The 13,655-nt window shown below is 42.9% G+C and overlaps 1 protein-coding gene across 1 annotated transcript in view; it reads left to right on the forward strand.

Annotated features, from left to right (window-relative positions):
* The window catches only part of SGCD (sarcoglycan delta), a 426,046-nt gene that overhangs the window by 262,756 nt on the left and 149,635 nt on the right, over positions 1-13,655 (forward strand). The window contains exons 4-5 of the mRNA XM_043913387.1: positions 720-807; positions 7,843-7,962. Of these exons, the coding sequence (XP_043769322.1) occupies positions 720-807; positions 7,843-7,962 (208 nt within the window). The remainder of the gene's footprint in view (positions 1-719; positions 808-7,842; positions 7,963-13,655) is intronic.

The raw sequence follows: 13,655 nt of genomic DNA on the forward strand, positions 1-13,655 counted from the left end.
AGAAACTGGTCAACTAGACAGGGTGAAATTAGGAAACTATCATCATTCCTGATCATCCCATGTATCAGAGCTAACTAGCATCTACAACAAGAGCTAAACAGCTCTGTGTTCTTGTAGTCCTGGATTGAACAAATTTGGGTGTGTATGTGTATATGAAATCTCTTTTGAGTATATCTATCTATCTGTGTGTCTCTTTGGGGAAAATCCATGTTGGCTGAATGCCAATTAATTATCATATATGTGGGGATGATTAAACAACTAGGATTTTCAAATAAAGATACACCAGTTAGAATTTTATTTCCCAGGTGGTTCAGTGGTAAAGAATCTGCCTGCCAGGCAGGGGACATGGGTTCTATCCCTGGGTTGGGAAGATCCTCTGAAGAGGGGAATGGCAACCCACTCCAATATTCTTGCCTGGGAAATCCCATGGACAGAAGAGCCTAGCGGGTTATAGTCCATGGGATTGCAAAGAGTCAGACATGACTTAGCAACTAAACAGCAAAAAAAAAAAAAAAAAGAAAAAAAAACAACAAAGATCAGTTCAGTCCTTGGAGAGTTGGGATTACAGTTATTTAGAAATCTTTTGTCATCATCTATAAAATAAAAAAACAGGATCTATTCTATAGTGCAGGGAACTTTATTCAATATCTTATAAGAACCTATAATGGAAAAAAAAAAGAAATCTATTTTCATGTGTTTCTCTTATTTTCTTATTACAGGGTAACGCCCTATACTTCAAATCTGCCAGAAATGTTACAGTGAACATCCTCAATGAACAGACTAAAGTACTAACTCAGCTGATAACAGGTAAGAAAAGAAAGAACTCAGCAGTGCCTGGTCCAGGCTAAGCCGTCAGAAAGCATTGAATGGAAGGGTGAATGAAGCACCGTGTGATGTATCTGAGAAGGAACGTCTGCTCACACATTTTACAGCCTCAGAAAAGAGAACAAAGCATGTGTTCCATGATGCTACTCAAGGGTAGACGCTCATTCTATACACACATTTAACTTATGCAAATCTGATGATGCTCATTTAGGGCGTAGGGAGGAAGAATAAACAATTTTTCATGTAGCATGGCCCCTCAACACCAGCCAGCTGCTTCAGCGGGTGCTCAGCCACGGGGAAGCTCTCTCCTCCAGTGCCGCAGGAAAGGCTGGCTGTGTTGAATTAATTGGGAGATAGCACAGCATACACAAAACCATGCACATCATACTTTATGGATTGTAAAAAGGATTTGTAGTGATAGTTTGAATTGGTGCCATATTTGCCGTACATGCTGACTTTGAACCTAGCTCCATTGCGAGATGCAGCTGTGTTCCCCCCCCCACCTCGAATATGTTTCTGTGGTTCCTTTTAATAGAGCAGATCTGCTTCTAACAGCCGTGGAAAGCACTCAGTGGGGTTTAAGCTGCATAGTCCTGAAATTTAAACAAGGATTGGTTATTCACAATAACAACTGTAATGATGAACACGGGTCTCATGGTCACATAATGTGTTGGGTGGTATTACCCTCTCTGTAGGTTATGAACAGCAGTAAACAGGATCCTCTGTGCACCGCCATAGCGAATGGGGGAAAGGGACTATGTCTGAATGGCATTGTTAGACTTCCAGACAGAAAATGCCATTTGTTTGGCTTCAGGGCTGAGAGAGAGGTATACAGATGGACATTTTGAGAAGCCAGTTGCCTGAATGTCCTGATAGATAGCTGGGACTGAAACATCTGGAGCTCCACTCATCAACATGCCACAGGGAGGCAGGTGCCTTTGTGCCCAGACTCTCACTGGGGCGGGGACAGGGGTGGGGGCGGGTGCCTCAGTCTCCCGCTGCAGGATGTGGGTGTCTGGAGGGATGCAGTCAGCCAGTGGGTGACTTGGACCAGCTCCCCTTGGAGGAGCTGCTGTGGCCATGCCGTAATCCATAAACAACAAGCTCTCCAGTCGGTGCCCGGCTCAGCGGTCTGGCTTCTCTAACATCTGGCCCGCAGTCACGATGCTAAATAATTAAATAAACAGCTTCAGTAAGCAATGATTTAAGCAGCATGTGTGAAAATTGCCTCCAGGAGGGAAATAAATCCGACCTCCAGCTCCCAGATTCCCGCATTCAAAAGGAACTTATTTAGCCTGTTGATCATTTGCCATTTATTTGCAGTGGGAGATTTGGTTGACTTGAGAGATTTTGTTTTGATAAAGCTGGAATTGGATGCATGACTGTTACTCAGGAAGAGTCAGTCTCTCCCTCCTCTCCTTCCCCACCTCCCCCCCCATCCCCACTTTTTACTTCTCTTCCAACTCCCCTCTCTTCTCCCTCTTCACCCCTCTCTCCCTCCCCATCTCTCCTTCTCCCTTGGTCTCCCTCTGCCTCCCCCATTTCCTCCCTCCTCTTCCCTCTTTCTCTAATTCCTTCTTTCTTCCTCCTCCTCCCTCCCCCCTCTCTCTCTCCTTTTCCTCCTTTTCCATTGTTATCTCTCTCATCCCTCTCTCCTCCACTATCTTCTTTCTGTCTCCCCTGCTCAGGGCAGACCCCAGAGTAGAGACCCCTGTTTACCTCTTAAGGTAAGGCCCAAGGTGATAGCAAAGGAGATGGGCCAAAAGTCAGCCTAACACCAGCTGGTAGCAGCCTTTCAGGATGACTTCTAGAGTGGATAGTGCATATGTCTAGAAAGAATCTCCAACATAGATACCCAAGCACAGACTCCCTAAGGTTTTTCTTCAGGGTTCTCCTTTCACATTGATACACATGGTGGAAAGCACAGAGCAGTTCCAGGAGAAAATATCTCCTAAGGCCTGTTACACTTTGTGGTGTGCTTCAGTTCAGTTCAGTTCAGTTGAGTCGCTCAGTCGTGTCCAACTCTTTGCAACCCCATGAATCGCAGCACGCCAGGCCTCCCTGTCCATCACCAACTCCCAGAATTTACTCAAACCCATGTCCATCGAGTCGGTGATGCCATCCAGCCATCTCATCCTCTGTCATCCCCTCCTCCTCCTGCCCCCAATCCCTCCCAGCATCAGGCTCTTTTCCAGTGAGTCAGCTCTTCTCATCAGGTGGCCAAAGTACTATGGTGTGCTTCAGTTCAGTTCAGTTCAGTCGCTCAGTCGTGTCCGATTCTTTGCAACCCCATGAATCGCAGCACTCCAGGCCTCCCTGTCCATCACCAACTCCCAAACTCATGCCCATCGAGTTGGTGATGCCATCCAGCCATCTCATCCTCTGTCGTCCCCTTCTCCTCCTGCCCCCAATCCCTCCCAGCATCAGGGTCTTTTCCAATGAGTCAAATCTTCGCATGAGGTGGCCAAAATATTGGAGTTTCAGCTTTCCTGACAGCAAACGCTACCAGCTGCCCAAGCAGCCAGGTTTATTAAGACAATCCTGAGGATTCAAGAGTTCTCCTGCTTATTACCTAATGAATGTCTCAAAAGCCGAGAAGGAATTCTAGTGTGAGCAATTCAGATAATCTTTTCACAAGAAACAATGTTCTAAACGATGGTTAGGTTCCCAGGCGAGATCACATACACAAATTTGACTCATTCACAAATTTGACTCATGCCTCTGCTGGTTTAGTACTGTCTGGGTAGTAGGTGCAAAGGGGGAGCCCTCTGATCTACAGAGAGGAAAGTTGTAGAAGTCTGCCACGGCATCTGACCAGACTGGGAAAGGCCCCGGAATGAAGGGGATGAGGAAAGAAACGAGGCTTCATGGCCCCAGGTCCTTCCAGCTTCCAGATGCATGGCAGTGGCAGGACTGGGACACAGCTGGTGTACCCTGATGGAGGAGGTGAATTGAAGAGCTGCTTCACACATAGACCACTGTGAGCAGAAAGGGATTAACTGAAAATTAGTTTCAGGTTACAAATAATGATCTTTTCCATCCCAGAGAGGAACAATGAGTTTGCCAGGAGACCTCCTGAGCGGTCTCCAGCTCCATTTACTTTTCTCTGTAGAATTTTTTTTTCCCCCAAAGATTTCACCGACATCCAAGGAGGTTTGGCAGCCCCAGGTGAAATCAACAACAGAACAAGCCATCTGCACCATGGAGCCAGTGGTCTCTCTGTGGGGTTTTGGCTAAAACACCAACTACTGAGATTTTATACCCAAATGATTCTGGCCCCGGGGTAAAGCCCTTTTTGTATTCTGAGAAGGCCTGAAAAACAAAATAACTTAATTGTCATATGTTCTCTGTTGGCTGTCATCTCTTCAGTACATGCACTTGCATCTCACACACCGTTATAAGGTTCAGAGAAAACTCAGCTTACACACAGGCCAGTGTTCTTGACTCCTTGGGAGTATGTCTCATGGTCTTGTTCAAGTCCTTGAAAGCACAGTCCAGGTGTTTGTGTTCCCAAATCATTACACCATATCTGAATGAAGCCAGATTCGGCAAATTGCACTCACCCCATGTCCATGCTGAGATCATTCATTCATTCGTTCATTATCACTAGACCTCCTTATCTGCAGTCTTCACCCTAAAAAGAAAAAGTAACATTCTCAAAGCATTTCCAAGTAATACAGGTTTTATTGAAGGTTTTGCCGTGACCAAGAAGATAGCTGCATCTTAGCCATCCTTAAGCAGCCTAATCCCAAACCCTCGTTGTACATGTCCATCCTTACAAGCCTCTCATCCTTGACTCTAGCTTCCTAATACCTCACGTCCTCAAGAGCTCCTCTTCTCATCGTACCAGCCTCCTTTCCATTTCCAGACAAGTAAACATGCCTTTTCTGCCATGGAACAATTCTGAGGCCACAGTTCCAGATGCAGATCTACCATTAGCTCACTTGGTGACCTTGAGGGAGCCCTTGGCTTTGCTGTCACTTGCTTCCCAGGTGGCACTAGCAGTAAAGAACCTGCCTGCCAATGCAGGAGACGCAGGAGACACAGGAGACGCAGATCCAATCCCAGGGTTGGGAAAATCTCCTGGAGGAGGGTATGGCAACACACTCCTGTGTTCTTGCCTGGAGAATCCCATGGACAGAGGAACCTGGTGGGCTAACAGTCCATAGGGTCGCTAGAGTCAGACACAACTGAAATGACTTAGCGCACACATTCTCACATCCAGCATGATGGCAGTCAGAGAAGACAGCGTCCTAGTGCCATGCCATTTGGAAATGTGTGCGCTGTCTGCTGTTTCAATCCCCCACTCATTAAAGAGCCTCTTCAGTGTCCTTCGTTTTGTCGGAGGGCCAGCTGAATTGACATAATGATGTGAAAGAGGGAAGTTCACTCAGAGATGGACACCCTTCATTCATTTCAATGTATTGAGAACACTGCATTAGAAAAATGGCTGTGGTCATGACCCCAGAGGTGATGATCACAAAAGCAGCACCCCCTACATTTCACAGCTCTTTTCCACCTACAGAGTTCTCTGTATAAACACAGTATAATTCAGTCATTTTAACCTTTCTTTGAGGTAGATAGAAGCGATGGTAGTAGCACAATTTTGAAGATAAAGAAAATGAGGTTCAGAAAGATCAAATGATTTTCTCAAAGTCATGTTACCAGAAAATGAGAAAGTTGGGACATAATTTTTACCTTCTGACGGTCTTCTGATAGTGTGATGGTCTTGCCAAAGAGTAGAGTGGCAGACACCAGACGTCCAGGGGCCGACCTGGCTCTATCAGCCAAGCTTTGGTGTTCTGTGTGAACAGAATTTCACAGAACATCAACATCAGACAAGGCCACTTGGTGACCTTGAAGGATAGAGACAAAACAAAAAGCAAACACAACTGTGATCATGTCTGAACATAGATTAAAAGTAGAAACATTTTTCCAAACCACAAGAATGACCAAACTGTCCTCTATCCCCCTCTAATATGAGTGACTACTGTTTATCTATTACAGTTTTAGCATTGTTCTGGTCCCTCCTCTGGATAAGATTCACTAAAATGCAAATCATAAATTTACTGTCAGTTGCTGACAGTGTCTAATCCAGAACAAAGCCTCTCTTCCTAAAGCTCTTCCCCCACATAACCTGTCATAAAGGGCCAGATCCTATAAGTTCTTTCTTCTTGATGAGAAACTCCACAGTTCCCCATGGTGTGTGTTCTTTCTTATGGCCATGAGCTAAAAATCCACTTTGTTTAACTCCAAGTGTATTCCTAGTGATCTTTACATGGAAGGCATTGAAGGCCCTTTCATTACTACTTTTTACTAATAAATGACACTGTCTTGAAAAATAACTAGAAAGAAAAATGCTGTGCAGTGAGTCCTCCACATCCAGGAGTTTTGCATTCTTCTATTCACCAACTACAACTAGAAATATTTTGGAGAAAAAAATTCCAGAAAGACCCAAAAAGCAAAACTTGAATGTTCCCCCATGCTGGCAACTGTTTACAAAGCATTGATACTTTATTTGCAGCTATTTACACAGCATATATTGTATTAGGTATCCTAAATAATTCAATAATTTAAAGCATGCAGGAGAATATGTATAGGTTATATGTAAATATCACACTATTTTATATAAGGGACTTGAGCATCCATGGATTTTGGTATCCAGTGGTATCATAGACCCAGCCCCCACAGACACTAAGGGAGAATTGTATCAGAATCTCCTGGGTGGTTTTGTGGAAAATATAAGCTTTCTGGACTCTACCCTCAAATTTTTTTCTATATGAATTTCCAGACCAAAAGATAAATTCCTTTTTGATCTCAGGTAGGATCACTGAGGATGATTATACCCCTAGGTTATCCTGATGCATTTCTTTGGTTGAACTTTTTGAACCTTCTGAACTTCTGGTATTTAGGTAGGTCCATTTCTTTAAGAATTCTAACTCACTAACCTGTTCTAATTTTTATGTAGTACCTAAGGAGAAGGCAATGGCAACCCACTCCAGTACTCTCGCCTGGAAAATCCCATGGATGGAGGAGCCTGATGGACTGCAGTCCAGGGGTCACTACGAGTCAGACATGACTGAGCAACTTCACTCTTACTTTTCCTTTCGTGCATTGGAGAAGGAAATGGCAACCCACTCCAGTGTTCTTGCCTGGAGAATCCCAGGGACAGCAGAGCCTGGTGGGCTGCCGTCTATGGCATTGCACAGAGTCAGACACGACTGAAGCAACTTAGCAGCAGCAGCAGTAGTACCTGAAACTCTCTGTGGTTTTCTGTTTGATTTACTAATACATGTTTTAATGTATATTGGCAGGTAAGTGCTGAGGGGTCAGGGACTTTGTCTTCCTTTCACCACTACTATAGCCCCAGCTTCAAGCACAGCATCTGTTGTTATAGATAAGCCCTCTAAAAGTTATTTTTTATTGAGTGAAATTCCAGCATGAAAGATTCAATAGCTTTCAAGACAATTACAATATATTATAGCCTCTTCTGCTAGAAGATGAGTTATATACTTGTCTGGTGTCAAAAACAGCCAGTGGGTCAAGGGTAAAGAATGAGACAGATTTCAGCTGAATTTAAAGATGCCCTTTTATGAAAGCAGAGAACACTCACCACCTCTTGAAGAATTGGCATGTCTTTGGCCATTTCCAGCAGTTGGGGCTAGCCAAAGAAATGCCAGTCCATCAAGAGGTGGTGAGTGTTCTGTGCTTTCATAAAGACAAGCCCAAATCTACAATATTTGACAGTAATTTGGTGGTTAGCTGAGGGAAATCTCATTCAAGCATTCATTTGGAGGAAGGAGCTGATTGTTTTTAAAATCAGCCAGAGAGCGTATGATTAAAAGTAATTGACAAGACATGGCTAGAGTCACGAGGCTGGTTGTCACGGCTGACTTCTGAAAACCAATCCACTTATATTAAAGTCCAATACAATCTTGTCAGATGTGTATGTTCTGCGAAAAGCTCTTTGAAATTGAATGTAGTGGGACTAATGTATTCTCTCTCTCCCCCTTCTAGGGCCAAAAGCCGTAGAAGCTTATGGCAAAAAGTTTGAGGTAAAGACGGTTTCTGGAAAATTGCTCTTCTCTGCAGATAACAATGAAGTGGTTGTAGGAGCCGAGAGATTACGAGTTTTAGGTAAGGAAACTTCAGTCATTGAACTGGTTTGATGCTACTGTGTACATTTTATAGGCACAGTGAAATGGTGTCTATAAGAGTGATTTAGGCCAATTACCTATAAAGGTAATTTTACTGTCATAAAATAGGGAAGAGGAACCTCCCAGCTCTCACCTTAAAAATTTCTCGAATCATGAGTCTTCATGGCATGTCTGCCAACACCAAACTTCCAGTGGGGATGTGTGCTCATATCAGGAAGTGCACTAATCCTTACAGATTGGCAGTCCTACAAGAAGCAGTCAAGACTTGTTTACATTGTCATCATGATCACCAAACCAGGTTATAAATTAAGAATCACCTCAGGAACTTCTGAAAAGTTGAGGTTCATAGAGCCAAGCTTCTACTAAATTAGAAGTCATGGTGGAAAGACCCAAGAATTTATTTGTAAAAACATTTGCAGGAATTTCTTTTTTGGTTCCACTGTTGAAATCATTGAATTTGACTGTCCACTGAAACAGTCTAGCAGGGTGGGTTAAGAGTACTGGTCCTAAAGCTAACCTGGCTCTTCATTCCTGCCCTGTCACCTACTAACTGTGTGTCTTGACTTTAGACAACAACACCACTGAGCCAGTTTCTTTTTCTTCTCAATCGAGCTAAGAATATCTGCCTTCTCAAGTTCTCCCTAGGGTTCAACCGGATCATATTTGATCATGTTATACACACATGTCACAGTGCCAAATACAAAATAGTGTTCATTCAGTGGTTGCTCACCTATAAAGTGGGAGTAATAGAAGTATCTACCTTCTGAGATTGCTAGGATTGAATGAAATAATCTATGTAAATTTGTTAGTAAGGTGGCTAAAAAAATAGCAAGTGTTCGCTAAGTACTAGCTGTTATTATCTTAAACTACTATGTTATTTTTACTTGATCTTATTGTTTGTTGTCTGCATTATTATTGAAAGAAGTTGCATCTTTCTTCTCCATTAGCACTGTGTTCTGCTCGTCATCACCTCCATCCTTAGTCCATCAATTTGGTCTGTCTGTCTGTCTCTCTGGTATAATATACATTCATAGCTAAGTTTCTTGCTGGATGACTCTTAAGTTTCCATCCCCAGACCCAGCATCTTCCCTGAGTTCTAGGTCTTTTTCAACTAGATATTCTACCAGGCTCTCAAACTGAGTAGATCTTGAGTGCCTAATACAATAACACACACACACACACACAAGCACACAAAAACTCACACCCCCTCACGCTTCTACTCTCCCACTTGTATTTACCCCCTTACTTCCCCGTCACTCTAACCGATCCCGTTTCACTCCCCACTGTCAATTTCAAAACTATAGCATCATTCCGACCAGCCCCAGGCTCAGCAGAGTCAGAAGATGGCCATGGCCATCCTGACAGAGCTCAGTGGCATGGGAGGGCCAGGTACAGAGGCAGTGAGCCAGGGACGGTCTAATCACCTGTCAACTTGTCAGGTGCTCACTGGGATGTAATCTGAAACAACTGCTTTCGTCTTTCAGGGCCTTGCTTCTTTCCTGTCTGTAAAATGAGAGTTGTCTAGAGCAGAAGTTTCAAGCAATTTTTTAAAAATTTAGCAACAGAGACTTTTAAAAATGAAATTTCATACCAAACCCCAATCAATAAAATATGTAAAAGAAGAGCACGGCTCTGGGTGGTGGATGAGGCTTTTAAGGTTTAAAGGTTAAGTTGTGTATCTTCATTCTTCCTCACCCCCTTGCTGTTGGGAGGCCTCTTAGAACTTATTTATAAAGCCCTTCAAGTAGATAGCCTTTAAAAAAGAGTAAAGTCTACTGACCACTTGCTATGATCCAAGTGCCACACTTTGTGTGTATGATTACCTTTAGACCTCACCAGCACCTTTGGGGGCAGGCACCCTTCTTATCACCCTCATTTTACAGAGGATGGAGCTGAACTGTTGGAAGGGGTGAGCCATAGGATTCACATACAGGTATTTGAATGCAGACTGCTTCACATTAAAGCACTATACTTTGCTGTCTTGTGAAACTGGTTCCATTTAGATGAGTGAACTAAGGTGAAGAAACTTACCAAGATGAAGTACCAATAAGTGGTGTGACTGTTGTTCAAATTCTTGCCTATGAACACTAGCCTCAATGCATATGTCTACACATAAATAATAGCTCTACGATCTTTGCCAACTCTTATGATAATTTTTTTCTATTATTCATAAAAATAGCACTTTCTATGTTCTAAGTTTTTGTGGAAAAAAAAAAAAAACCACAGAAACTTTAGGTTATCTTCTTATTCAACAGAGTATTTTGCTATTTCAGCTCTAAAATATTTACCCAGGGGAAAAAGTGCTAACATCTCATGCCACAATCATTTCATAAAAATGGTGGCTGGAAAAAAAAAAAAAATGGTGACTGGCACTTCACATTAGTCTCTCAACCTTCATGAATCACCCCGTTGCTTTAAAATCTGACTTTGCAAAGATACTTTAGATGTCCAAACACCGTGGTTTCATCTTTGTATGCAAAATTCTATGATGGTATTATGATGGTATTATTTAAGAACTCCCCTCCTCCATCGTGATATAAACTAAGGGTTGGAAGATGATTGTAGTATTTGGCTGCTTGAAGACAGGTGGATAATTTTGCTGCTGTTGCTTCTTATGCTCGTGATATTTCACTTGCACAATGTTTTAGGATAAATCTGCCTCTCTTCATCATCAGAAGCATTTGTTTTTGTGTGTGTGTAAAAATCTTGAAAGGAAGCATCATAATAAATACCACTGCTGCTTTCAGTGCTAAAAAGATGAGGAAATGACCACCCCACAAGTCTCACGTCCTACTCAGTGAAATGAGCCTCGTGTGTTGCAGAAATGAGCTTCCTGTCATCTGGGATTCAACCATATGGTGTGGAACGAGAAGTTTAGGCAGTTTCATTCTCAGCTTAATGAGAAGTTTGTCTTTTTGAGTCATCAGACTGCACAAGCTCTTGGGAGATTGGAGTCTGGATACATATTTTATAGTAGAATCTAACATACCTGGGTTGTGAATCTTCACTCAGATATTCAGAATCTGAGTGACCCTATCCAAGTTTATTTTTCTCTTTAAGCTTTAGTTTCTACATGTGTAAAGCAAAGAGAGAGGAACACAATAAAGAACAGAAGTAAGAATGAATGAATATAGTAAGAAACTTATGTAAATAAATCAGTTATTTTAGTTGAATAGTTGAGTAAGAATAAGCAGTACAAGATAATAGTATTACTAAGAAAATAATGTCTCTTAGATACAGTAGCTTAACCCATGGGCTCAGGACAATTGCTTATGTTCTTCTCTGGATAACCACACCCACCTATTCAGTTTTCAGGGCAATGACCACCTTGGGCACTCTCCAAAGACCTTGAATAGTCTGGCTAAAGGACTAGTAACCATACCTCATATAGAACAGTTAGCTATCTAGAGTCTTTTACCCTGAAAAAGATGTGGAGGAATTGTGGAGGCAAACAATAGTTGCTGATCTTTCATAATGTGCATCTTTCCTGGGTAAAGAAGTCAGGCAAGAGCTGTTTGGTTGACTAGCTGAGAGAACTGGTTTAATCCTGATTTCTGTCATTTGTCGGCCAGTGCCTTGAGATACATTACTTTACCTTTCTAGGCTTCCTTCTTCTCTGTGACACGGTGACATTTGAATCATGCGTCCTGACTCTCACAGGAGTTATGAGAACTAGATGGTACAGTATATGTACTGAGGATCAGCACAGTATTTGGTCCTCAGGATGCTGACTGTTGTAGTGTTAGTGATGGGTTTTATTAGTCCACTTGTGCGTCAGGGAACCCAACAAGTCCTAAAATTTTACAAAGCTCTTTTAGGTTCTCAGAAAAAGGTACTCAGAAATTGTCTTAGGACTTGTAGGAATGTTCAGGTATCGGTTAAGTTTGGACTGGTAGATTTTCTGAACCCAGTTAGGGTCAAAAAAGAAAACACCTTTGCAACATAGGAACTACTTATGAGAGGAATTGAAGGCCTGAGTTGATTTCCCAAAATTGTAGGGTCTTCCCTTTCATTCAAAGACAGTGATTCTCAGAGCATGGCCCTAGAATTAGGAGCATCAACTCTGACCCACTTGTTTGACACATAAATTATCAAGCTCTACCCTAGACCTATTGAATCAGAAACTCAAGAGTAGGGCAAGTCCTAAGTGATTCTGATTTACAGGCTAAAGAACCACTGACCTAAGATGATCACAACTAAATAATTTTTCCATCACTTGGCTAGTAGCTCTGCGTTGAGTTCATGCTCAGCTTTTTCCACTTTGCTCCAGAAAAGTCCCAAAATAAATATAACTAACACAGATTGAGGGCTTATTCTCTGCAAGATGCCAATCACTTGCCCTGAGTGCCAGCATTTGGTCCACATCACAGCCTTAGAGGAACCTGGCTCCTCAGCTTGATTGACAGAGGGACAGACTGTGGCTCAGAGTGATGGGAAGCACACCCAAAGTTGCACAAAGAGAAACTGGCAGAGGCAGGGTCTGAATGCAGGCAGGCTTACCCACAGTGCTCGATGACCTCTGTCACATGCGTCTGTCATGTGTGTCTGTCACGTGCATGCAGGCTAAGTAGCTTCAGTCTCGTCCGAGTCTTTGTGACCCCGTGGACTGTAGCCCGCCAGGCTCCCCTGTCCATGGGATTCTCCAGGCAAGAATACTGGAGTGGGTTGCCATGCCCTCCTGCAGGGGCTCTTTCTGACCCAGGGACTCAACCCTTGTCTCAGGCATCTATTGGCAGATGGGTTCTTTACGACTAGCCCCACCAGGGAAACCCCAGCCTCCATCATAGAAGCCTCAGCTTCCCTCAGTTCCATGACATGGAGCATCGCACCGAGGGGGAAGGAGCCCTGGGCAGCTCTCCAGCTCTTCCCCTCCATTCTGGCTTCGAGAGACACTGCTTTTCCCGCAGTTCTCCCACATCTGTAACTGTTCCACTGCTTCCTACACTAACTCTTCTTTCACCTGCTCAGTGACGCGGATTCACTCCTGGCATCATATGCAGACTTTCCTCCAGGTCAGTTCTTAGTTTTCTCTTTTCACATTTATGGAAAATCCCATACTTACATACAGTTTCAGTCATTGCCCTTTTCAGGTGACCCTCAAATCTGTATTTGCCTTGAACTGTCTTCTCATTTCTAGTTCCAAATTTTAAGAGTCTGGACTTTTCTGCACGAAAGTATCTCCATCACTCTCACTTCATCACTTGTAGCCAAACTCACCTGTTACCCTATCATACGCTGCACCCTCTAGTGCCTACTTTGCTGATTCTCCACATGGGCCTCTATCCCCCTAGGCTTCAAAGTCTCACTTTCCTTCAGGTACCAGATCCTGTCTTTCTTCACATGGGCTTCAATGCCTTTGTCAACCTTACATTTTCCATATTACAAAGGTGTCTTTTTAGATCTTACACAAGAGAATTTAAGTTTATAGCCAAGTCTGCTCATTTAATTACCAAACAGGTGTCAAATTGGCATGGACGATGAGCCATGGTACAGTCTAACTTTAATTACAGAACAAAGATATGAAATACCAGTTAGGAATGGTCTTTAAAAAGCATCAAATGTAGACATCATAAAAGCCAGCACATCTTAGAGGCATCTTCATGGAGACACCAGAGAAAACATAACTTTGATCTTCATTAATGACCAATTTCATTGAACAATGAATTGGACATT

This window comes from Cervus elaphus, chromosome 9 (genome assembly GCF_910594005.1).
Source record: "Cervus elaphus chromosome 9, mCerEla1.1, whole genome shotgun sequence".
Classification (NCBI taxonomy): domain Eukaryota; kingdom Metazoa; phylum Chordata; class Mammalia; order Artiodactyla; family Cervidae; genus Cervus; species Cervus elaphus.